At 45.1% G+C, this 23,220-nt stretch overlaps 1 protein-coding gene across 1 annotated transcript in view; it reads left to right on the top strand.

Moving 5' to 3' along the window:
- The window catches only part of PTPRT (protein tyrosine phosphatase, receptor type T), a 720,009-nt gene that overhangs the window by 152,730 nt on the left and 544,059 nt on the right, over positions 1 to 23,220 (top strand). Inside the window, exon 6 of the mRNA XM_015563947.1 lies at positions 14,456 to 14,749. Within this exon, the coding sequence (XP_015419433.1) occupies positions 14,456 to 14,749 (294 nt within the window). The remainder of the gene's footprint in view (positions 1 to 14,455; positions 14,750 to 23,220) is intronic.

The raw sequence follows: 23,220 nt of genomic DNA, 5'->3' as shown, positions 1-23,220 counted from the left end.
TAAATTGAACTAATTAAAATAAAACTGTTTTTTGGTGAGTGCTCATATGAAGCAAAGATGAGCTAAAGTAATTGGACTATATAAAGAAATCTCAAAACTCCATAGCAAAAAAAAAAGTAAACAAACAAAAACCAACAATTCCATTAGAAAATGGACAAAAAGTTATGAGCAGACCTTCTACCGAAGAGGATATATTGATGGCAAATAAGCACGTGAGAAAGCAATCAATAACATTAGTCACTGGGCTAGTCTCCATTAAAACCACAATGAGATGTCACGACACACGTTTTAGAGTGGCTGAAAAATGATAGCACCGAGTGCTGGTGAAGATGCAGAGAAACCGGATTGCTCCTACACTCATGGCGGGCATGTGAAATGTCATAGCCACTCTGACAGGCAGTTTGGCAGCTCCACATTCCATCTGACCTAGCAATACCAATCCTGACATTTGTTCCAGAGACAGAAAACTTAACGTTCACACAAAAACCTGGGCACGCATGATTGTTCTTTGCAGGTTTATTTGAAAGAGCTACAACCTGGGAACAGCCCAGGTGTCCTTCACCAGGTGAATGGTTAAACAACCTGGATACACGTATGTCATGGGATGCCGCTCAGCAGAAAGAAGGAGGGGCTATGGGTGTGCACAGCAACCTGGTTTTATCTTTAGGGTTAATGCTGAGTGAAAAAAAAGCCAATCCCAAGAAATTAGATATTATCATTTTTTTAAAAAAATACCCAAATTTTTAAAATGTGCTGTGCCCCTTAAACATGTTCAGTGATGTATGTCAATTATTTCTCGATAAAACTGGAAAAAATAAAAATAGAAATGAAGCCTGGATTAGTGGTCCCCGGAATTGAGGCTGGGTGAGAGAGTAAGGAGGTGGGTGTGGGTCTAAGAGAGCCACATGCGGGATCCATGTGGTGTGGAAATGCCTTGACTGTACCGATGTCAGTATCCTGGTGGTGAAATCGTATGAAAGTTTTGTACGAAGTTATCTTTGGGGAAACTGTGTAAAGGATACATAGGGTCTCTCTGTTGTTTCTTACAACTACTGTAAGCTTATAATTATCTCAAAATAGAAAAGCTTAATTAAAAAGAATTAACACTGACATTTAAAGTGACAAATGAGTGCTCAGCCCCAGCTGGTGGGCCGTTTCTGGGCAGGGGTGTGGCAGTCCCCTTTACTGTATGTAGTACTGGGCTCTGTTCAAGACCTCACATACTGCTGGGTTTCCCAGTAACATCCAACTACCCATTGTTGCACCAATTCTATTCATCAAAATATTCATCACTCCAAGCTTTAAGGAACAAATCAGATTGGCTGACAGCAGAACGGGATTCTTCTGACTTCGTTTTGACTCATTCATTCAATAGATATTCATGAAGCATTTATTATGTGTCAAGGATCAAGCAGATGCTATGAATAAGATGGTGAGAAATACAGAAGTGGTCTCTGCCCTCATGGTGCTTACAGTCTAGGGCAGTGGTCAGCAAACCGCGGCTCGCGAGCCACTTGCGGCTCTTTGGCCCATGCGCAGAAGTCAGTATTTTGTGGAAGAGCCACACTCAAGTGGCCAAAGAGCCGCATGTGGCTCATGAGCCGCAGTTTGCCAGCTGCAGTTTGCCGACCACTGGCTAAGGGGAAGAGCAGCATAAACAGTCACACTAAATATAAATGCTATAAAGAAGAATGCCTGGAAACATGGGTGAAGTTAGGGAGGACCCCCCTGAGGAAGTGAGGGTTGAGCTGATATGAAGAGTGAACTAGGTTAAAGTATGTGCAAAGGCCCTGAGGTAGAAAGTAACTCATTAGGGACATTTACAAACAAACTTGCATGTCTGGAGCCTGAGCAGTGAGAGGGTCAGGAGAAGAGGCTGAGCAGGTAGACAGGGACATCCGGTAGACATCACTCATGGGCCCGAGGCCTTAGAATACCACGGAGCTGTCATTTTAGGAAGATCTCTTGGGCTACATGGTGGAGAATGGATCTGAAGAAGGCGGAAGTAGGAGCAAGGTTAGAAGGCTTATGCATATGGTACAAATGGATGATTTAAAATTATTTTTGTTCATTGAAATCTAGCATGCAAGTAAAGTACATTGGCTTCAATATATTCACTTTTTTATTTTCCTCATGATATGAGCATCTTTGGGGTTTTCTCCATATACAATATGGCAGTCTGTGAATAATGAAAGCTTTCTTTCCAATCCTTATATCTTTAATTTCTTTTTCTTGCCCCATTGCACTGGCTACAGCACCCAGTAAAACTGGGAAAATATGGGGGAAGCATTCAGTATCTTACCATTGATTATGATGTTAGACGTATGTTTTAGATACCCGTTACCAGATTAAAGAACTTGCCTTTGTATCTGGCTTGCTAAGGGTTTTATCCATTGACTTTCAGCAAATGCTTCCTTGTTAATCTTGAGATTATTACATGATTTTTCTTTTGCCCATATGATGAGTTATACTGATTAATTTTCTAATGTTAAATTGATCCTGTAGTCCTGGAATAAAGCCAAGTTGATTATGATCAGTTTTTCGTTTCTACATCAGTGGGTTTGGTTTGCTAGTATCAGGTGGAGGATATTTATCTCTATGTTTATGAGCAAGACGGGCCCAGACCTTTCTTTTCTTGTGATATCCTGTAAGGTCTTGGCGTGACAACTACCTTGGGCTTGTGAAGTGAGTTCGGAAGTATGTTTTCTCTTGTATTCCACGAAGCGATTTGTGTAAATGGGGGTATTTCCTTGAATCCTTTTATGCACGTAAAATGTCAAGCTTATTTTACTGTATATCTTCAAGTAGCATTCTGTCCAAGGAAGTTGTTTTGTCTAAAACTCTTGTCGTTTTGTAGCTTCTCTTAGAAGTTGCTGTATATTTCTGTGGGTTCCCTCTTCCTGTGTCTAAGAAGTGTGTGATTGAGACATTGGAAATATCTAGGACAGTGCCTGAAATGCAGTAGTCACTCAGTAAATGTGCTTTCTCCTGTCCCCTCATACTCTCTACTTGCCACAGAAGTACCCAGCCTCAGGGGCCTGCAGTGGGCACCAACCTGGAGCCATTGATGCTGTTCTCAGAGCCCACTGTCCACCTGCCCCAGTGAGAATTGTGGCCCCGGAGGATGGGGCGTGGTCTGAGGCCCATGAGACCTTGCAACTTTCGGTTGTTTCGAAGTCCTTTTCCGAAGAGCTGCTATTGAGGCTGCCAACTCTCTTCATGCTGAATATGGCAGAGCCCAGGGCAGCCCTGGGGGATCAAGGGAATTTGGAAGAGGCTCATTTTTCAGTTCCTTTACATAAAGGGGGCGATCGTCTCTTAAACTCCCCCCACACACCGATCAGGCTGTTATGACTAAGCCCCTTAATCCATCCGGACACCCTCTCCCGATGCTTCAGAGCTTCAGTCGATACTCCTAGCCACTTCCAGCCATTCCAGCAGCTCAGAGACTAATTACGCAGCTCCCCCCGCAATAGGGATATGCCAAGGGGAGAAATTTGCAAAATAACAATATCTCTAAAGCCCCAGCCCCTTCGTTCTTTCTCTCACTGTGGCTGGTAGCATAGCAACTGATGAAGCTGCCCTACTCAGGTGGCCCGGAATTGCTCATTTCTTCCCTCCCCCACCCCCTTTCCCTCTTCTCTAGCTTCTCAGACGTGTTCTGTTAAGACGGTTGCCATGTTTCCCCCTGGTGCTTGTTGAGTGTGAGTTAACCATCCCAGTGGGAGACTCGCGGCTTCCTCATGCATAAAACTGACATTGATTTCCTCACATGTGCTGCAGGGCCCCGAGAGGCGCAGAGTGGAGATCACAGGAGGTGTGAGAAGCTGGGTCGAGTGGCCTATTAAGGGAGAGGGCGATGGGATGGGGAGGTGGACCAGTGTGGGAGGCCGAGAAGGGTGGGAGGAAGGAATAACTCAGATTTCTCACCTTTGTATGGGGCCTGTTGAGTTTCAGGCATTTCCACTTGGTCCTTAACACAGGGATCCAGTGAGATGTGATCCAATACCTGCGTTTTATCCATGGAGACACTGAGGCTCAGGAGAATTAATGTAACTTGCCCAAAGCCATCATTCAAGTGACAGAGGTTATAAGCCGAACTCCATCTGTCTGACCTGGTGCTTGTGCCCTTTCAATGCACCACACTGCCCTTCGTGGGTAGAAATGAATGTGAAGACACAACGGGATGGAGCGCAGAGCATTGGGCACGGCCTGGAGAAGCCGAACAGTGCCCTGGGGTGCTGTGCAGGGAACGTGAGATGGGCACTCACTTAGATGGATGGGGCAAGCACTGCCGCTTACGAAAGACTGAGGCCCTGCAGGCATGCACACGCCCCCCCTCACTCAGCCTGCTGGGCCCTGGCTTTCTACGCATACTGGTCCCTTCTCCCTCCTGCTTATCCAATCAAGGACCAAGTCCCGTCCAGTCTCCTAGTCCTGTGTCCAGTCCCTGCGACTGTGTCTCTCCAGCCCCGTGGCCATTATCTTGGTCTAGACCTCCCCCTCAGAAATGGGCATGACTTTCTGTGCTGCCACACAGTGGTTCTCAACCTGTGGGTCGCGACCCCTTTGGAGGTCGAATGACCCTTTCACCGGGGTTGCCTAAGACCATCAGAAAACACATATATAATTACATAGTGTTTTTGTGATTAATCACTATGCTTTAATTATGTTCAATTTGTAACAATGAAAATATATCCTGCATATCAGATATTTGCATTACGATTCATAACAGTAGCAAAATTACAGTTATAAAGTAGCAACAAAAATAATTTTATGGTTGGGGGTCACCATATCATGAGGAACTGTATTAAAGAGTCACGGCATTAGGGAAGTTGAGAACCACTGCACTAGAGGCAATCAGCAGGATGTGCCATTCGGAATGAGCCAGGGTCTTCTCGTCTCTGTGAAGGCTCCCTTCTCCCGGTGCCTGGTGGCCTCTCCTCTCCTCATCTCATGATTTGGTTTCCCCAGAAACCTCCCCTCATCTCCTCCCTCCGATCTCCTCCTTGTATTCATCTCCAAGGGCTGCTGTAAGGACCACAAACAGCAGCTTGAACCAGCACACATTTACTCTCTTACATATGTGGAAGTCAGAGTCTAAAATGGGTTCAGTGTCAAATGGGCTGCTTCTCTTCTGCTCTCGGGAACAGCCTGTTCCCTTCCCTTTTGCAGTTTCCAGAGGGACCTGCATTTCTCACTCATGGCCCCTTCGTCCGTGTTCAAAGCCAGCAGTGCCACATCCCTCAGCCCCTCTGAGTCCAGTCCTTCTGTCTTCCTCTTGCTCGTATGAGGATTTTGGTGATTCAAGTGGACCCAGGTGGATATTCCCAGACACCCTCGCCACTCTCCTGTATCATATTTTCAAAGTGCCTTTACCCTGCATAGTTCTGGGGATTGGGACGTAGGCATCTTTGGGGGCCATTATTCTGTGTACCACACTCCTCTGTGTGTCCACAAGATCCTGGCTCTGCCACAGTCCAGCCCTTTTTAGTCTGAAAATGATTGATTTCTCCATCGGTTTCACTGCCTCGTCTCCTACATCCCTCCAGGGTAGAGACAGTTACTGACTTTGACTCTCTATCCTCAGAACATAGAACTGGCCCTCAGAACTTGTTTTGAACAGGAGACCATATCTCTCGGGCTCCCATCTGCCTGCCTCAGTCTCGCTGACGGGACTGTTGAGAATGTTGGGACATTCTCCTTAAAAACCCTTAAATTAACAGACTAAAGCAAGACTGCCGGTGTCCCAGAGTCACCATGTCCTAGCTGCGTGACCTTGGGTTCGTTCCTTAACTTCTGTGCCTTCACTTCCTCTCATGCAAAATGAAGATACTTATAGTATCTTCCTGTGCCAGTCAGCGTCCAGGAAGGAAACCCTAAAGCATTCTGGATATTTCAAACAGAGTTTTTGTTGTGGGGAATTGTACAAATGTTGGCAGGTTGCCAGAGCAAATGTCGGCACCAAAGCAGTAGGAATTGCAGGAAGCATCTACCACACCCGGGGCCAGGGGAGCACCAGGGCCTAGGTGGGGGTTGGGGGAGGGGCCTGTAGGGCTGCTGGGACCTGTGTAGCAGGAGGCTCCACACATGGTACTGCATCTGTAGGGGCCTGGCCTGGCTTCTGAAAAGATGCTGTGCTGAGGGCGCTGGGAGGGCCAGGAGAATTTAAGGCTGGGAGCAAAGCTGTGTCTGCTGGAGGGATATTGAAAGGACCTTGAAGCAGGTAGAGAGTATCTTCTCCCCTCTCCCAGTATCTTCTTTTCTAGCCGAGCCTCTAGTCTCCGGCACAGCCTCCCATTGGTAGGACTGAACTGAAGCTGGCAAAGGGAGCCCAGAAGTTCCTGCCGCAGATCCGTATTAAACATAAAGAACTGGAAGTAAATAACTGGCACATCCCTTTAGTTTCCTCCTCTGTAAAATGGGTGCTATAATAGTACTTACCTCGTGGTATGAGATGAGGAATAAATGAACCACAACTTAGCGGCTATAATATTCTGGGGGCAGGCAACACCCTCTTCGCACCTCGTGTGTGTGCCATGTACCATTGCGGTCAGGAGGGAGTGCAGATCCCCAGAAAGGCCGCGTGGGCCGCAGTCCTGGCTCTTTGAATTACTAATTGTTTGTCACTGGGAAAGTTACTTAATCCATTTTCAGAAAAATCGGAATCACGATGCTATCTAGCCCTGGAGTTGCTATAAAGATTAAATGAGTTAATATGGCCGAAACCGGTTTGGCTCAGTGGATAGAGCGTTGGCCTGCGGACTGAGGGGTCCTGGGTTCGATTCCGGTCGGGGGCATGTACCTGGGTTGCGGGCACATCCCCAGTGGGAGGTTTGCAGGAGGCAGCTGGTCGATGTTTCTCTCTTATCGATGTTTCTAACTCTCTATCTCTCTCCCTTCCTCTCTGTAAAAAATCAATAAAATATATTTAAAAAAGATTAAATGAGTTAATATGTTAAGGCATAAGAACAGTGACAGGTACATAAAAATCTGCCGTGTTTAGTAGCTGCCACTGTTGTCGTCTGTATTACTGCAATTATCATCTCCACCATCACGTCCAGTGTTTCCGGTCGCAGTGATGCAGTTGGAGAACTGACTTTTCAGTCTTGTTGTTTTGACGGAGATCTTTTATTGTCTAGAAAGATGCTTGTGGGAGTTTTTCTTTAGTCTTGTATTTCAAAATATTGCCAGGATGGGCTTAAGTTTGAGTCTTGTCATTGATTTTGTCTGGAACCCACTGTGCTCCTCATAGTCGGCAAACTTCATTTATTTTAAAGACTTTTTTTAGCCTTGTCTTTGATTATCGTTCTGTTCCATTTGTTTGCTATGTCCTCCCCAAACACTTCTGATTCTTAGCTTGGATTTCCATTTGCTAGTCTCTGTAACATTATCCTTCTTGCTTTTGTTCATTTCTGTATTGCTACCCCCCAACACCTTATTTTGGGAAAACTTATCAAATATTTTCTCTACCCATTTACATAAAACATCAAGTATTTATTGAACATTAACCATATGTTAGGCTAGGTCACAAAGACTAGTTCTATAAGCACCTACTGGTGGATTCAGTATTCTCGGGTTCCACATCTGTGAATTCAACCAATCAACCACCCAACCAAAAAAAGTGACATGTTGCTGACACGTATTATGTAATTAGGCCTATAGTGGTTACATGTGTACTGAATATGTACAGACTTTTTCTTGTCATTATTTCATAAACAGTAGAGTATAACAACTATATACATAACATTCACATCGTATTTGGTATGAAAATAATCTAGAGATGATTTAAAGTATCCGGGAGGATATGAAAAGATGACATACACATACTACACCATTTTATCCATAGGTTTCGGTGTCCATGAGGGTCCTGAAATCAATCCCCCATGAATCCCAAGGAATGGCTGTATCTACTTATATCTTCTGCTCAAGGGCCTGGTGGGCTCAGGCCAGGGAAGGAAGAGGAAGTAGGGTTCGCAGCTGATGACTCGCAGTCAGGGTGGAGTCAATGAACTTGGTCACAGAATCCTTATGGTCTCTGGCAGGAAATTCACATACCTTTCTAATTGGAATTCTAAATCAGTCTTTGATTGTAAAGATGAAAAGTTTGAGACCCGCAAAGATTGAGTGTTCTGTCCAGTGGCTCATGGTAAAACCAGGGCAAAAAAAGACAGGCCCACGGCTCCAAGCCAGTTTCCTTTCTGCTTTTTGATCTTCATTTTATAATGTTATGAAAGAGTGATGCATGCAAATCAGTAGAATATCTAATCAGCGTGACACTTTTGAACATCTACCCTGTGCTGAGCCCCGTAGACCACACAACCGAGTCGTTGGGAAGCAGAATTGGAAAAAAAAGAAAAAAAGGGCATAGTTTGATTAAAAGTGAAAGGGAAGACATCCCCATTGGGGGAAATGGCATGTGCAGAAGTCTGGCCGTGGGAAGGTGAAACAGCGTGTGGGCATGTGTGTATGTTGGCGCATGGGGCAGGGTGTTCCCACAGACCCTTGGGTTTAGTCAATAGCAGTGCAGTTGGGAAGGTGATCAGGTAGCGTCAGGAGGCTGGTGGATGGTGTTGGAGGCCAGGTTACAGCCACTTTAAACATGTCAAGGCTCACTTCTCATCTTAGAAACATTCAATTTTTCTCAAAAACGTTTGATTTCTATCTGCAGCGGATAGTGCGTCAGCACCAAACTTGCTCTCCAGCTATTTGAAGCACTTTTGCTCTCTGTAGGAGTTTCTGGGGAGTCAAACTGCTACAAGAGCTCACAGCAGGGAAAAGGAAGACAGAATTGGTCTGAAGATGCTGCCTGAGGACCAGGCAGAATTACATTAAGGGGTCACCTCACCACCTCGGCAGGTCAGGGCGGCTGCCGCCTGACCTCAGGGAGGGATCAGAGAGTCTTGTCCTTGAAGTGCTTTGATGCCTGGCTGGTGGGGGACAATACTATGTCCCCGCTTAGGTCTCAGCTCCCTGGAGGCCAGACTTCCTCCTTATTTGGTTCCAGATTTTGTGAGTGTAGGGTGCCATCAAATGTCATACACTTATTCCTGGCTTTGCACAGTTGAGAAGTATGATAAGAGGGTTTGAGGCTCATTCCCCCAATATTCTATGGCTCAGTTCCAAGTAAGATGTAGTGCCACGTTTCCCACCTGCTGGGTTACACACAAGTCATATTTTTGTTTGTTTCTTTTCCTTAGTCTGTCTTCTAGGTATCATTTACACACAATAAAATATCTGTATTTTAAGTGTACAGTTGAATGGATGGGTCTTACACAACTCTAACCAAGAGGCAGAAATTTTTATCACTGCAGAAACTTTTCTCATGCCCCCTTCCAGGCAGTCACCCCACCAGAGGTAATGCTTTTCTGATTATTAGTAATATTTGATCACCCAAATTGATATGTAGTATATCCCAGTACCCCAGAGCGTTCTCTCATGCCTCACTTGCTCATCACCTGCTCCCATAAGTAACTGTGATTCTGACGTTTATCGCCATAGATCAACTTGCCTATTCTTGAACTTTTCCTATGAATGAAATCATCATGCATCCTCCCCTTTTCTTGTTTTACAGGACATCATTTTCTTTTGAGATCCATCCACATGGTGTATCTGTAGTGTGTTCCTTTTTCCTTGCTGTGTAGTATTCTGTTGTATGCATATGCATAAATTGGTTGAATCATAAGCACCCAACAGCTTCTGAATCAACTTCTTTCTCTCCTGACATCTCTGTCTTTCAGTCCTTCAGTGGAAGCTATCATGTGAGCTCCTGGCAACCAGCTCTGTGTCTGTTTTGTTCACTGTTGTACTCTCAGTGCCCAGGACAGAGTGTGCCATATAGCAGGTGCCCAGTGTGTGTATATGAACGAATGAATGAACTAGTGTTCAGAACACATCGTTTTCATTGTGTTCTATTCTAGTCCTGTGTATACTTCCCCATTCAAATCACAACTACAGGATTCTCAGGACAATCTCTTTGCCCACAAACTTACATGAATTTCGAGGCCCACTGATCACACTCAAGCTCTCTCTATAAGAGCTTTCCAAACCTCTAGACCAGGCGAAGTCCCTTTACAGCCCCATAATTACCTCTGTCACTCCCATCATGACCCTCATTGCACATTATTGTCATTGCTGCTCTCATTGGCTGCCCTACCCTCTGACTCCTCTATTTCTTTCCACCTGTATTTCTTTTCACCACTAAATTCCACACTCAGCACTCTGGCCCATGAGAAGCACAGGGTACGTACTGGGTAGGCTTCTTACAGAGGGACTTTCTCTCTGCGAGATTGTTCCTCTCAAGTCCACAGCCATTACACAAAGTCCTTGTGAAGAGAGAGTGGATTTGAGAACATGCCCTCTGCTAAGGATCGAATGTTTGTGCCTTCCCCCGCGCCCAATTCATCTGTTGATGTTTTAACCCCTCATGTGATTGTACTAGGAAGGGGTGCCTTAGAAAGGTGATGAGGTTTAGATGTGGTCATGGGGGGTGGAGCCCCCATTATGTGATTAGTGCCATTATGAGAAGAGGAAGAGACTAGAGATCTCTTTCTTTCCACTGTGTGAGGACACAGCAAGAAGACGGCAGTCTGCAAACCCAGAAGAGGGTTCTCACCACAAACTGAATTGGCAAGCACTTTGATCGTGGGCTCCCCACCCCCCAGCCTCTGTTGTTCAATCTGCCCAGTCTGTGGTGTGTGCAATGGCCACCCACGCTGCTCAGACATCCTCTGTGGATGATTTCTACTTAGGAGATAACAGTTCATGGGCAGGGGCTTGTCTTCATCCCTTAAATATGTTAGACCACATACTAAATCTATGACTGCGTTTGGTGGACCGTGGTCATGGAAAGCTAGACATTTACTTTTGTTCTGTGGAAATCTTAGCATGTTCATCTTCACCCAAATGTTTGGGAACCTGAGAGCCTGTAAGTACTACATCTGTGACCTCTTCATCAAGTTCTGTCCTCGGACATGTTTGGACTCCTATCCTCTAGCTCGTACAACAAAGGGTGGCTGCGGGGTCCCAGAGACGTGTAAGCTGTTATGGCATGTGGTCTGCCTTCCTTTATTCTCAACATAGACTCTTCAGGGCTTTGTGCCTGGGCTCCCTGAGGGTTCGAGGGTTCCGGAAATGATGTGCAAACTCTAGCTATTGTGCATATGTGCATTGTCCTGGGATGGAAGCCTGGAATTTCTTACCGTATTTTCACAAGGACCCATGCATCCCCCTAAGTTCAGAACCACTGGTGTCAGGTTCCTTTAATGATCCTTCTAGTTAATTCCTGAAGTATCTCTCTCAAGTACAAGAGTAGAAAGGGTGGAGCAGGGATGCTACCTGAGCCCCGAGTTATGATGCCCCACCCCCACTTCTTCTAGCTTTTCAGGCCCTGAGCCCTCTCTGGGCCTCAGTTTCCTTTCTGACTCTCGGTGGTTGGATTAGATGGCTCCCTAGGCTTCTTGCACTGTCTGGTTGAACAGTTCATCACAGACAGGGAGGAGAGCTGACACAAATCAGCATGATCTTTCTGTGCATTTTGTGAAAGGGCGGTGTCTACCAAAATGTTGATTGTGTGTCTTATCCCAGCTTCTGTCTCTTGGAGCCACTAGTACATGTGACTTTTAAAGAATGCCAGTCATAATCAATGAATTCCAAGAAAAAGAATAGGTAACACAATAATCTGACTGCTTTCTGGTGCCAGGACAGGAAACACGCGATGTTCTCTTGAGAGGACAGAGGGAGAGATGGCTGCATTGGTCCTTTTGCACAGGGACTTGTGAGCCAGTAAGTCATCGGAGATGGAGACATTTATATACTCGAGGGAATGTTTGCAACAATGCTCGCACCGGCCATCAGAAATACGTGAAAAGAGACTCAACGTTTGGGAAGATTAATACTTTATTTTCTTTCTGGTGGTCAGCAATTTACTGCTAATCTTGAAACTGGAGAGCACAAACCATAGTAGAAAGTCGATGGAAGAGAGTTTAATGTGGCCCCTTGTGCCAGCCCTGAAGTATTGAAGTCGGCTGCTCTGAGTTCTGTCCAGGGCCCGTCAGTGAGTAATTCGATTAAGGGATTGGGCTGGGTCTTCGCAGAGCTGCAGATATCACCCATGAGGCCTCATTGGAGATGGATAGAAACTCAGGAGAGTTGATCATATGGGTCCGTATATTTAAAATGCACAAAGGATGAGCCCAGAAATTATCTGTCTGCCAACTTAACTTCTCTACCTGGAACAAATTATCCAAAAATCAATTTGCAAACACCTTTGAGATAACAAGGCCTTGAGTAATAACCTCCATGGCTTTGTAAAGAAAGCATCTAGCTTGACTAATCCGCTTAATTTCCTTCTCTGACCAAATGGCAGGCTATAATAGAGGCAATCTGAAGCTGTCCCTTAAGATTTGCTCTGAGCCACTCTGAGAAAATATTGTCCAACCCTGTCTCATAGCAATTATTCTGTTTGCGGAGAATCTTTGTTGTTGGGTAATTAATTAGAAAGAAAACATGGAATGAGTTTTATCTATCCGGGAGCGCTCACCTGAGTTCCAAACAGAAGCTCATACCTGCCTCAGTCACCTGAGTAACCCAGAGGTTCTCTTAAAGGTCTTGAATCTTGTACTCTACTCCCAAATGTCTCCTCAACCCTCCACTTCCTAAATCTGCTCATTAACTTGCTCATAACCCTTTACAGAAAATCCCATTCCTGGAAGTTGGTCCTAAGAAAACATGAGACAAGCAGGACTGGAGTCATTCCCACAAGGAAGTTCATTGGAGCATTAGTTACCATAGCAAAACCTAGAGCAACTCATGTGCCCAACAAATGGAGAATAGTTAGTGTGATCACCTGATGGGTTATTTGGTAGCTGTTAAAGACAGGGATGGTAAAATCCAGGTAGTATATATGCAAAGCCCTTAGGATATAATAAGTAAAAGGGAAAACAAATGTACATTGTATCTATGTGTTACTGGAACTGCATGAAAAAAAGTTTACGTATATGAATAGGAACTGGAATGGAACATAGAGAAATAAAAAAGGCTATTATGTTGGGTGGTAGGGAAGGGAACACATTTTCTCTTCTTACTTTCTTTATTGTTGTTCCACGGCTATTTTTGCAACAAATAAAAAATATATCCCCTTTGATTTTTACAAAATGGGCATCAAGAGGCAAACTGCCTCCCGAGGGGAGAGCTGGTCTCGGAAGGCATGAGGTTGTGGGTTCCATCCTGCCTATGCTCCATGATCTTGGTTCGGTGACCTGGTCACTTGAGTTCTAAGTTTTTTGCTTCCTATAAAAACAGAGGTGATAATGTCTGAAGAACTGTGCAAAGTAATGCATGTGAGGTTTTTTGGCCAATGAGAAGTACAAAACAAACGTCGATTTCTGTAGCTTTGCCAGTGGGAGGCCACTGCAAAGGCATGTTGAAAGCCTGGTCTCTTTATCTGAAGATACATACAGTGGCAATAGGTCACAAACCCTATATAGTAAAAGCCTAATATGCAACTAGACCTAACAGCGGAAAGACCGGTGGAATGACTGGTTGCTATGACACACACTGACCGCCAGGGAGCAGACACTCAATGCAGGAGCTGCCCCTAGCCCGCAGGCCCCAGGCCAGGCAAGTGGGGGCCCCCCATCACCCTGCTGGTTGTCCCATGGATCGGCCCTGGTCGCTGGCCAGGCCTAGGGACCTTACCTGTGCACAAATTTTGTGCACCGGGCCTCTAGAACAGTGTAACTTGGCATGACTCTTCCCTTTCCCTTGATTCCCACCAGGGCCACTGTGGCCAGTGGCACTCTCCTTGCTGGAGGAACCTGCTGGGATCGAGGGAGAAGCTGGATGCTTGCTGTGCCGTCACCCTTTCACTACTGAGGCTCAAGTCACTCGCAGGGAGAACTTCCGCTAGGAATCTCTGTGTTCCTGTAAAAGAAATGTGTGTAAACCTCAGACAACCCTGGGTTTTGAACCAAAGTCTGCTTCAGTAAAGGCAGGCTCTCATTGGAGGATTGAAAGCGGAATATTAACCCAGATGGCTTTGCTGTGTTCTGGAAAGACCCTTCCCTCACAAGCGCCCTCTCCCTTTTCTTTCTTAAATGAAAGACCTAGGGGAGGTATGACATGTAGTTAGTGAAGAAATACTGATTCAGGTACTTACATATAAAAAAGTAAAAATCATAGTAAGACCGAGATTCTGTCTCTAACTATATCCCTGAGATGTCCCAGCTCTGAATGCAACTCAAGAAATTAAAAGAACTCAGTGTTTACTTTTTTTTTTTTTTTTTGCAAATCACATTATGTCTATGATCTCATTCCCCCCTCCAACTATTCAATGGGGTTAAAGAGGGATTTGGGCTGTTTTATGGCTCTGTCTGGAATCCTGTCCCTTGCGTGCTTGGGTTTTGTTCTGTAACCATGAGAGTCTTATGTCCTTTTCTGACCATTTGTCTTTCAGAGCCTCCCACACCTATTGCCCCCCCAGAGCTGCTGGCTGTGGGGGCCACGTACCTATGGATCAAGCCGAACGCCAACTCCATCATTGGGGACGGCCCCATCATCCTGAAGGAGGTGGAGTACCGCACCACCACGGGCACCTGGGCCGAGACCCACATCGTGGACTCGCCCAACTATAAGCTGTGGCATCTGGACCCGGATGTGGAGTATGAGATCCGGGTTCTACTCACAAGACCAGGAGAGGGGGGCACAGGGCCCCCGGGGCCTCCACTCACCACCAGGACCAAGTGTGCAGGTAAGAGCCTCCGTCCTGGCTTCATTTGGGGAGGCTGGGCAGATCTTCCTCTGTGACAATCACGCCTAAACTTCTCGGTGTGAGCCTGCGTCCTGTTGGGGAGAAAAACAGTCAGGGTGTTGGTGTAGCCTTAGAGGACCTCCTGGCTTTGGTGACATCTGTGCAGACCTCCTGGCTCTGACAGACTCTGGCCGTGTCTGGTTCTGACAGTGTTGCCAATGCGAGGCTAGTTTGAGCATCACTGTCAGAGGCCTCCTGTCGTCGTGTCTCTAAGGGCTCCGGGCTCTGACCGTGACCCCTGAAGGTCTCATTTGGACTTTACTCTGAGTGCTTCCAGTTCCTGTTGTGTTTCTGATTGAAGCTGTGTCCCTGAGGATCCCTGGGCTGGGCCTCTGACCCTAATGAGTTCTTGATTTTGACCATTCATCTGGGGGTCCCTGGCCCCATGTTCCTGGGGGTCCTTGGCTCCACCTGTTTCTCTGAGGTTCCTGCATGTTGCTTACCGGTGTGCTGGCTGGGACTATGTCTTGGGGGAGGACCGTTTGGATCCAGCTGTGTCCCTGAGGGCTCCGGGCTGCTCTGCTGTTTCTAATAAGGGGTGTTGGCCGAGATTCTGTCTCTAACTATATCCCTGAGATGTCCCAGCTCTGAATGCAACTCAAGAAATTAAAAGAACTCAGTGTTTAATTTTTTTTGGCAAATCACATTATTTCTATTATCTCATTCCCCCCTGTAACTATTCAGTATACGTATTTTTATCGCACATATATGAGAATGAATAGAGACTCAATATTTTTAAACTTTGTGCTCCAAGTTATAGAATTGGCCAGTGGCAGCCAGCATTTGCACCTGACTCCAATGCCCTTGGTCATTGGGTGCAGCATGGTGAATAAGCAGAGAGGTGTGTGCCAGTTGTGAGGTACAAACAGTTGGGGGTGTTTCTGGGAGGTCAGGGAAGCCATGGCACGGGCTGCTGGCTTCCAGGGGAAAAGGCGTCACTGTTGGCTTCGGGGTGGGGAGAGAAAGACATGCCAGCACAGTGCCTACCATGGAACAAAAAGCCAAGTAATGCAGTCCGTTCTGCTACAGTGTGACATGCGTGTTCTTAAAAATCATTGCACTATGCAAAGCCATGCAATAAAAATAAATGGGCTTGTGAGTCATGACACACGTACTTGTCATCAGTGTCACCTTAAAAAAAAGAGAGAGAAACCTAGTAAAACTGGTGGCACAATTTTACACACGTTAATGGCCAGGGTATACATAAAAACTGCAGCACATGTGGGGTGTTGGCTTGGAAAGTCCTGACATTTGCTTGTGGAAGTGGGCGTCAGAAAGGTTGCAGCCTGAAAGGCAATTTGAGATGGTGAGGAGGGCGTCTGAAAGTGCTGGAGCGTGATACACCAGGTGTGGCTGGATGTGGCTCATCACGCCGGCGGCGAGCTGAGGGAGCAGGGAGATACTGCAGGTGGGTGCTCCGTGTGGATTCCTATGCGGCTCAGTTCAGTTGGGTACAGTTTTCCGCTTCACTCATGTGTCTGCATACAAATGTGAAATTTGCATTATGCTCAAATTGTTTCCTAACATGTCAGTCATGATGGAACACATCCGCATTGCCAAGATAAGAGTTCCAGAGGAATTGACTAGAACCATTTTCAAGTATCTCAGTCGTGTATCTTGGCTCTATGTGACCCAAAGTTCATATTGCCATTGCTTGGGAATAGTCCTTTGAAAGTTATTGAACCACTGTGATGAATGGGAGTGCCGTTTTCTTGATTATTTTCAAAACTGGGCCTTTGGTAAAATTCCTCGTTGAAACCTGATTATGAAACTTACTACTTTGAAAGGACATGGGATATGTTATTAAGTCAGGTAATGCCTTATCTCAGCTTTGCAATTCAATATCCATCCATAAAAATAATTGATTCTATCCTGCCAATGAGACTTCCCTCTTTCCACAGGGTAAATCTAAGGGTTTCCAAGGTTTTTGATCTCTATAAATGATATTCAGAGTACTGTTAGGAGCCCCCATGGACTTATTGCTGATGATCATATAATACAGTTTGAAATTCAATCGCAAGATGATCATCTCAATGAAAATTTACAGTCTATTGAAAATTGTTGCCATGACCGTGCAATGGATTTTGCATGTTAAAAACACAATTGTCTGACTATCACTATAAAAATTATGAGTTGAAATGCTGTTTATAGCTTTATATTTTAAAAAAGTGTTGTTTAAGTAAGTTATGACTAAAATCTTCAATAACCCACATTTTCTAAAATGTGTCATTAAGAAGATAATCTTTCCCACAGTTCCACTGATGATAGAATGTTCTTTGCCTCGTAATTAATTTTTAAGAGAATTCCAAGGTTGATATTCATTTATGGGTTAGTAGTCTGAGTCCTCCTACCCTTTCCCTATTCATTATTAATAGCACTGAAAACATACTCTTTTTTTTTTTTTTTTTACAAAATAGAAAACGAGAGAGTGTGAAGGGTGGAAGGTATAATTTCTGCCCAGAGGAATTTTCAGGCTGGGTTTAGATTCCAACAAAACAGCATAAAGGGTAAAACATAAACATAAAGTCAAGTATTGAAATACCAAACTTCATGGAGGAAAACAAGGCTGGTGTGGAAAGAGCAATGCTCTTAGAATGATCTGGAGCAGTGGTTTTCAAAGTGTGGTCTCCAGGCCCCCTGCATTGGCACCCCTGGGAATGTGTTAGAAAGGCAAATTCTCAGGCCCCACCCCCCTGACCTAATGATTCAGAAATTCTTAGATTGGGGCCCAGAGATCTATGCTTTAAGGAGCCCTCTGGGTGATGCTGATACACACCCACATTTAAGAAATACTCATAGACTGTGACACACCAACATGCCACTTTCAGAATGCCCATTTTAATGCTTGATCCTTGAGGCATCAGTGAGAGGTAGATAGGAGGAAAACTTAGGCTCAGAGTGATCAAACCAAGGTTACAGATCAATTCAGAGCTTAGAGCTAAATCTCTTGACCTGGGGAACTCCCCAGTATGTGGACTGATGTAGCTTCCTCTGCAAGTGTCTGCTGGCGTGTGGGATTGGGTGATAGGGAGACTGGTCACTATGGAGACCAGTTGAGAATGAATGGCTGCCATGCCCTGTCTCAGTAGTGCTTTTCATCAGACATCTACTGAGTCACTTCCATGTGCCAGACTCTGTACTAGGCACTGAGGGCAGAGGCTGGCCTAGGAAGGACATGCTAAAAGTAGGCAGAGGCACATAGCAAAAATGTACAAGTTCAGGTATAGCTCAGTAAGATACCAGAGGGCCCAGTCAGCAAGGGTAGGTGGGGAGGTATTATGTGTATTCCTATGTGTCTCAGTTCAGATGGGTGCAGTTTTCTGCTTCACTCCTGTGTCTGCATACAAATGTGAAATTTGTGTTATGCTCAAATTGTTTCCTAATGTCAGTCATGATGGAACACATCCACATGACAGGGCACTGAGCAGGTAAACCATCAGGGCACTGGCAAGGTCCACCCCTTAAGTGTAGATATCATCAGTAAGAGTTTGGTGGAGCCATTTTCTGAGGTGGAAAACACAAAAGATGGGCTGGGGAAAGGCAGTAGGTTTAGGTCTGCATGCCTTGTGTGTGAGGTGAAGACGTACAACTGGTGATGCTGTATGTAAACCTGGAGCTCAGGGGAGACCAGCGGATTACCTCTCCCTCTGCCGTGAGAGGCGCCTGATTGCACCTGGATTTTAGAATCAAAGGGACTTCTTAGCACCAATGAAAGCAATTTAATTCTCTTTCTTCATGCTGTTCTCTTGAGATGCCCCATTCACTTGCTTTTTTCATTCATCATTTTGTTCCTTTTGCTCCATTTAATCATTCACCATCCTTCCTGAGATACAGGCCCGGGGAGCAAATGTGATAATGTACATCAAAGTGCTTTGGAAAGCTCAAAATACTCTTCAGATGCTTATAATGAAACCAATCATCATTATTTGTTGCTGCTGCTGTTACGCATGTTATGATTATGAATCATCACATCAATGCAGGAAGTCTTACTTGTCCATTTCTCTGGGCTGACTGGCTTTTGGAAGGGTGGACATATTCTTTTGTTGTTCTTCATCCAATGGGAAATCCCACTTCCAAACATGATGATCATACTGCTGTATGGACTCTCAGAGGTTTTCTTGTCTACAACAGTGGGTGGCTTCCTCTGGCACAGCCCCAACAGCAGACATGCAGTGATATGAGTTGGGCCTAGGAGGCCTGTTTGGTGCCCACGCAGCCTCACTTTGAATGCTGCCTCTGATGGGAAGTTCACACTCTTCCATGGCAGTCTATCTCACTGCTGGGATCCGGGGTGGTTACTAGTATTCTCTACCCAGTATTAGCCTGGTTATGATGCACTTCTAAATGGGGTCCTTTGTAAGAGCAGAGAATCTTCATTAGGTTTAAAAGAGTTGGAGCAGCAGAGGTAGATGGGCAGAAAACTTAGGTTCAGAATTATCATCCATTTGGAGCCCACCAGGAGAACCAAGGACAATGACATTGAGAATGGGGACCAAGCCAGTAAGTAGAGAAGGCAGGTGAAATAAGAGGTGCAGATACAACATTGGTCCAGCTTGTCTCTGCATCACCCAGCATCAGGCAGAGAAACTCTCCCTCATTGTAACCTAAATTTGTCTCCATGCAACACTCACTTATGGATCCTGGTTTTGCTCTCAGGGGACATATTCCTCCTTATCTCCAAAACAGGTCTTTAGCCACCTAAAGTGGTATCAATCTCCAGAAAGCTCTTCCCTTCATCCCCCAGAGTCCTGCTTGAGCCAGAATCTGGGCAGCAGTCTTTTCATCATAGTTACGGAGTCACCAAGCAACAATCCAGCAAATCAAGTGGTCATATATCCCCCACGATTGCTTACTCCTGGGAATGTCGGGCCCAGTGCCTGGGAGCCCATTTCCTTGCGATCTCATGGTGTTCAGGGTCTCCACGGTAAGAGTGACTGTGTACAGCCAGAAACAAGACAGATGCTGCTGTTTGGAGGGTTCTCTTCCCATTCTCTCCACCTTCTGGTTGATCGCACATTTTATGCTATTTACATATTTATGGATTTCTACTTAAAGTGGTGTGTGTTTACCACCCTCTTTTATCCAGCAGGTCATTAGAATTTAGTGAAAAAAAATAGGGGCATTAGAACCAAAAAGAATCTGGTTTTTATTTTAAGCTGCAACTTGTTAGCTGGATAATAGGTTGCTTGTCTGTACCTCAATCCCCCCCTTTTTTTCAATTTATGGGGTAGTGCAATACACCATTTTGTTGTGAAGCCTTATTGAGATAAGATATATGTCTTTCAGAGAACCCAGCATATAGAAGCCCCTTAATGAACTTTATTTAGAAAGAAACCTGAGGCCTGCAGAGAGGGTGTCAGCACCTAAACTGCTCTCCCTCACTGTGCCATGATGAACCCTGTTATGAAGGAATTCTCTAGTTGCTGCTGTACTTCCTCAGACATTCATGGGTTAGTGCAGAAGCTCTGGTTGCAGCCGTGAAGGTGGGGAGTGTGTGGTCATGCAGATGCTGCGGTGTCCTTGATGTGTGGCTGTGAGCCTTGGAGGTGGCTGCGATGGAACCTCATGATAGGAGGAATGGGACTGGTCCTTTTTCTGATTCTGTAAGTAAGAGAGAGGCATGTTCTCCAGAGCCTCTTTCTTATGGGAGGTCAAGGCAGTAAGGATGAAGCCTTGCAAACAGCGGGTAGAAGTGAGTCCTGAACCTCTGCAACCAGCATCCTGAGGTGGGCACTGAGTTTCCAGTCTAGCTTGCTGTTCTAGGGCAGAGTGGAGACATAGAAAGAGGGAAAGAATAATTGAGGGTCTAGAAAGTAGAAAAAAGCCACATAAGTAGCCTTGGAAGGCCTTTCCACCCCCCACCCCCAATCTCGCTGTACAATGGTGGGGGGGTGTGGACAGGGGATAACCATAACCTGGATTAACTCTTAGGGCTCTGAATTAGAAGTAAACACAACTTCCTTCTGGGAAGGATGATGATATGAGCACAGATATCTAACTGCCCTGCCATGGTCCTGGTGAGATGATCCACAAATCTTAAGAAAAACACATCAAAATTAGCCAATAGAAGTGGAATCACCATCCCACTCAACATCAAAGCAACGTCTAAAGACAAATGGAGAAATCCACAACATTTTGAAAAACTGGGGAAGGGGGACGGGTCTCCCATGCAGGCCATACCATGCCCAAGGGACATTGTTTCTAGAGTGGTGCCAGTGAGCCCGCTTGAAGGCAGCCATTGAAGGTGGACTATGACCACCACTTACTAAAAAGATGTGTGTTTGGGATAAGGTCCATTCATGCACTTCCCCTCCACCCAGCTTCTGTGATGCCTCTGCTCTTCCCCTGGCGGGTAGGGCCCTGGAGGAGAGATGAGGGATGAAGGAGAGGAAAGCCTGCTCTGTCCACACTCGGTTTTGGAACTGCTGTGTGAGCCAAAACGTATCTGCGGATGAGCAGGCTCTGCTAGGACAGGAGACGTCATCCCCTCTCCCTCCATTGCACACACAGTGTCTATAAGTGGTTCCGAAGCGCCCATCACTTGGCTTATGGGAGGGTAGGAGAAAATACAAAGCCGTTTCCCCTCATGCCTACAATACACAACCTCAGAGTCGCAACCCACACAGTCTCCTTATTGTATAGGCTGAGTGTGGTGTTGGAGTGAAAAGTGAGGGGCCAACTGGAAGGGACGCCTGGAAGTGCCTTAGCTACCCTCTGCGGGGTGTGGCAGTATTTACCGCTTAATCATCTCGGTGTTGTAGCCTTGCTAAAATCCTAAAGCATCAAGAAAAGCCCTAGTAAACATCTTGTTACTCTTAGATTTTTCTGCCACCCCATGCTCCCTAGAGAACGAGGACCACCCGGAAGGTGAAGTACAATAGCTCAATAAACATAACTGGCAAATACTTCCCCAATCCCTCCTAACTTGGAAGGCTGAGATTTGAGGGAAAAATGAGCGACAGAGAGGCATTAATGGTAAGAAAAGCTAACTGTGTTTGTTTATCAGGCTAGTTGAATTTAAAAGAAATAACTCCAAACTATATTAAAATTTGAGGTCAATCATTACTATAGCTTTGGAAATCTTGAGGCAACAACAGAAGGAAAATGGATGATTATAGTAATGGAACCAGTGGCTACACAATTAGAGTATCTATCATATGCAAGGCCCATAGTGTCGGGCTTGTTTTGACTATTTTCTTGTAATTCCTACAGCAACCTAGTGGGGTGGGTATAATTATCTCCACTGACTGGAAGGTAAATGACCTACCCAACACCATATATCTGGCCCAGTGACTCAGCTGGGAATCGAGCCTTAATTATATAGCTACAAACTCAAGCTTTTTCTAATGTGACCCCAGAATCTAGCATCATTATGAAAGCATAAGGCACCATGACCAAGTTGGTTTCATTCCAGAAATACACTGATGAAAAATGTTGAATGTAAGAAAAACTATTGGTATATGCCTCATATCAGTAGGTCAAATGATAAAAACCATCTGATCCTCTCCAGAGAGACTGAAAGTAATTTTAAAAACTTCAGCCTTCATTACTGATCAGAATTCTTAGTAAACTAGGAACAGAAAGGCACTTCCTTATTTGTAGCAGAAAATGTTCTTGTAGTTTCAAAGCCTTAAGAGAATAAACTAAACAAACAAACCAAAGGTTATTAAAACGAAGACATTTCAGTATTATGGTCTGACTCAGAGCAAATAAACAAAAATCAATAGCCATGTGCCAGGAATAGCCATTATAAAAATATAATAAAATGTATCCTATTCTCAAATGCAATTAAAATATAAATATAAAATCGCATAACAGCAAAATCGCATAACAGCCGAGCATACACCCAGCAGCGTTGCTGATGCCTGAACGGTATGTGGAATGAAGTGGGCGGGCATCGGAAGGCCACTATGGCACGGGGCAAGCACTATGGGCAGTGTATCTGAAGTGTACCTGGCGTATAAGACGACCCCCCACTTGGAGGCATATTTTTCAGGGCCAAAAAATCGTCTTATACGCCGGCAAATACGGTATACAAAAATGCACACACCTACAAAACTTTATTGAGGATGATAAAACAAGGCCTGAATAAATGAGGAGATATATCATGTTGTTGGATTAGCAAATTTAATATTGGGAAGATATCAATTCTCCCCAAATTAATTTATGGGTTTAATACAACTGCAATCAAAAGCCTAATGGGATTCTTTTTGGAACTTGACAAAGGGATTTGGAAATTGATGTGAAAGAATTTACAGGAGAAAGGGGTGAAGAACACTTTGAAAAAGCAGTGGTGGTGGTGGGGGGGAATTCACTGTGAATAGCTGTAATAATTAAGCCCAGAAAAATCATTCAGTATGTAGTGAGACCAGGTTTTTAAAATTTATGTAAATGGAGACCTGCTTAACAAA

This window comes from Myotis davidii, unplaced genomic scaffold, assembly GCF_000327345.1.
Source record: "Myotis davidii unplaced genomic scaffold, ASM32734v1 scaffold199, whole genome shotgun sequence".
NCBI lineage: Eukaryota > Metazoa > Chordata > Mammalia > Chiroptera > Vespertilionidae > Myotis > Myotis davidii.
The sequence above is the reverse complement of the archived record's forward strand: the minus strand, read 5'-3'. Positions and strand labels throughout refer to the sequence as shown.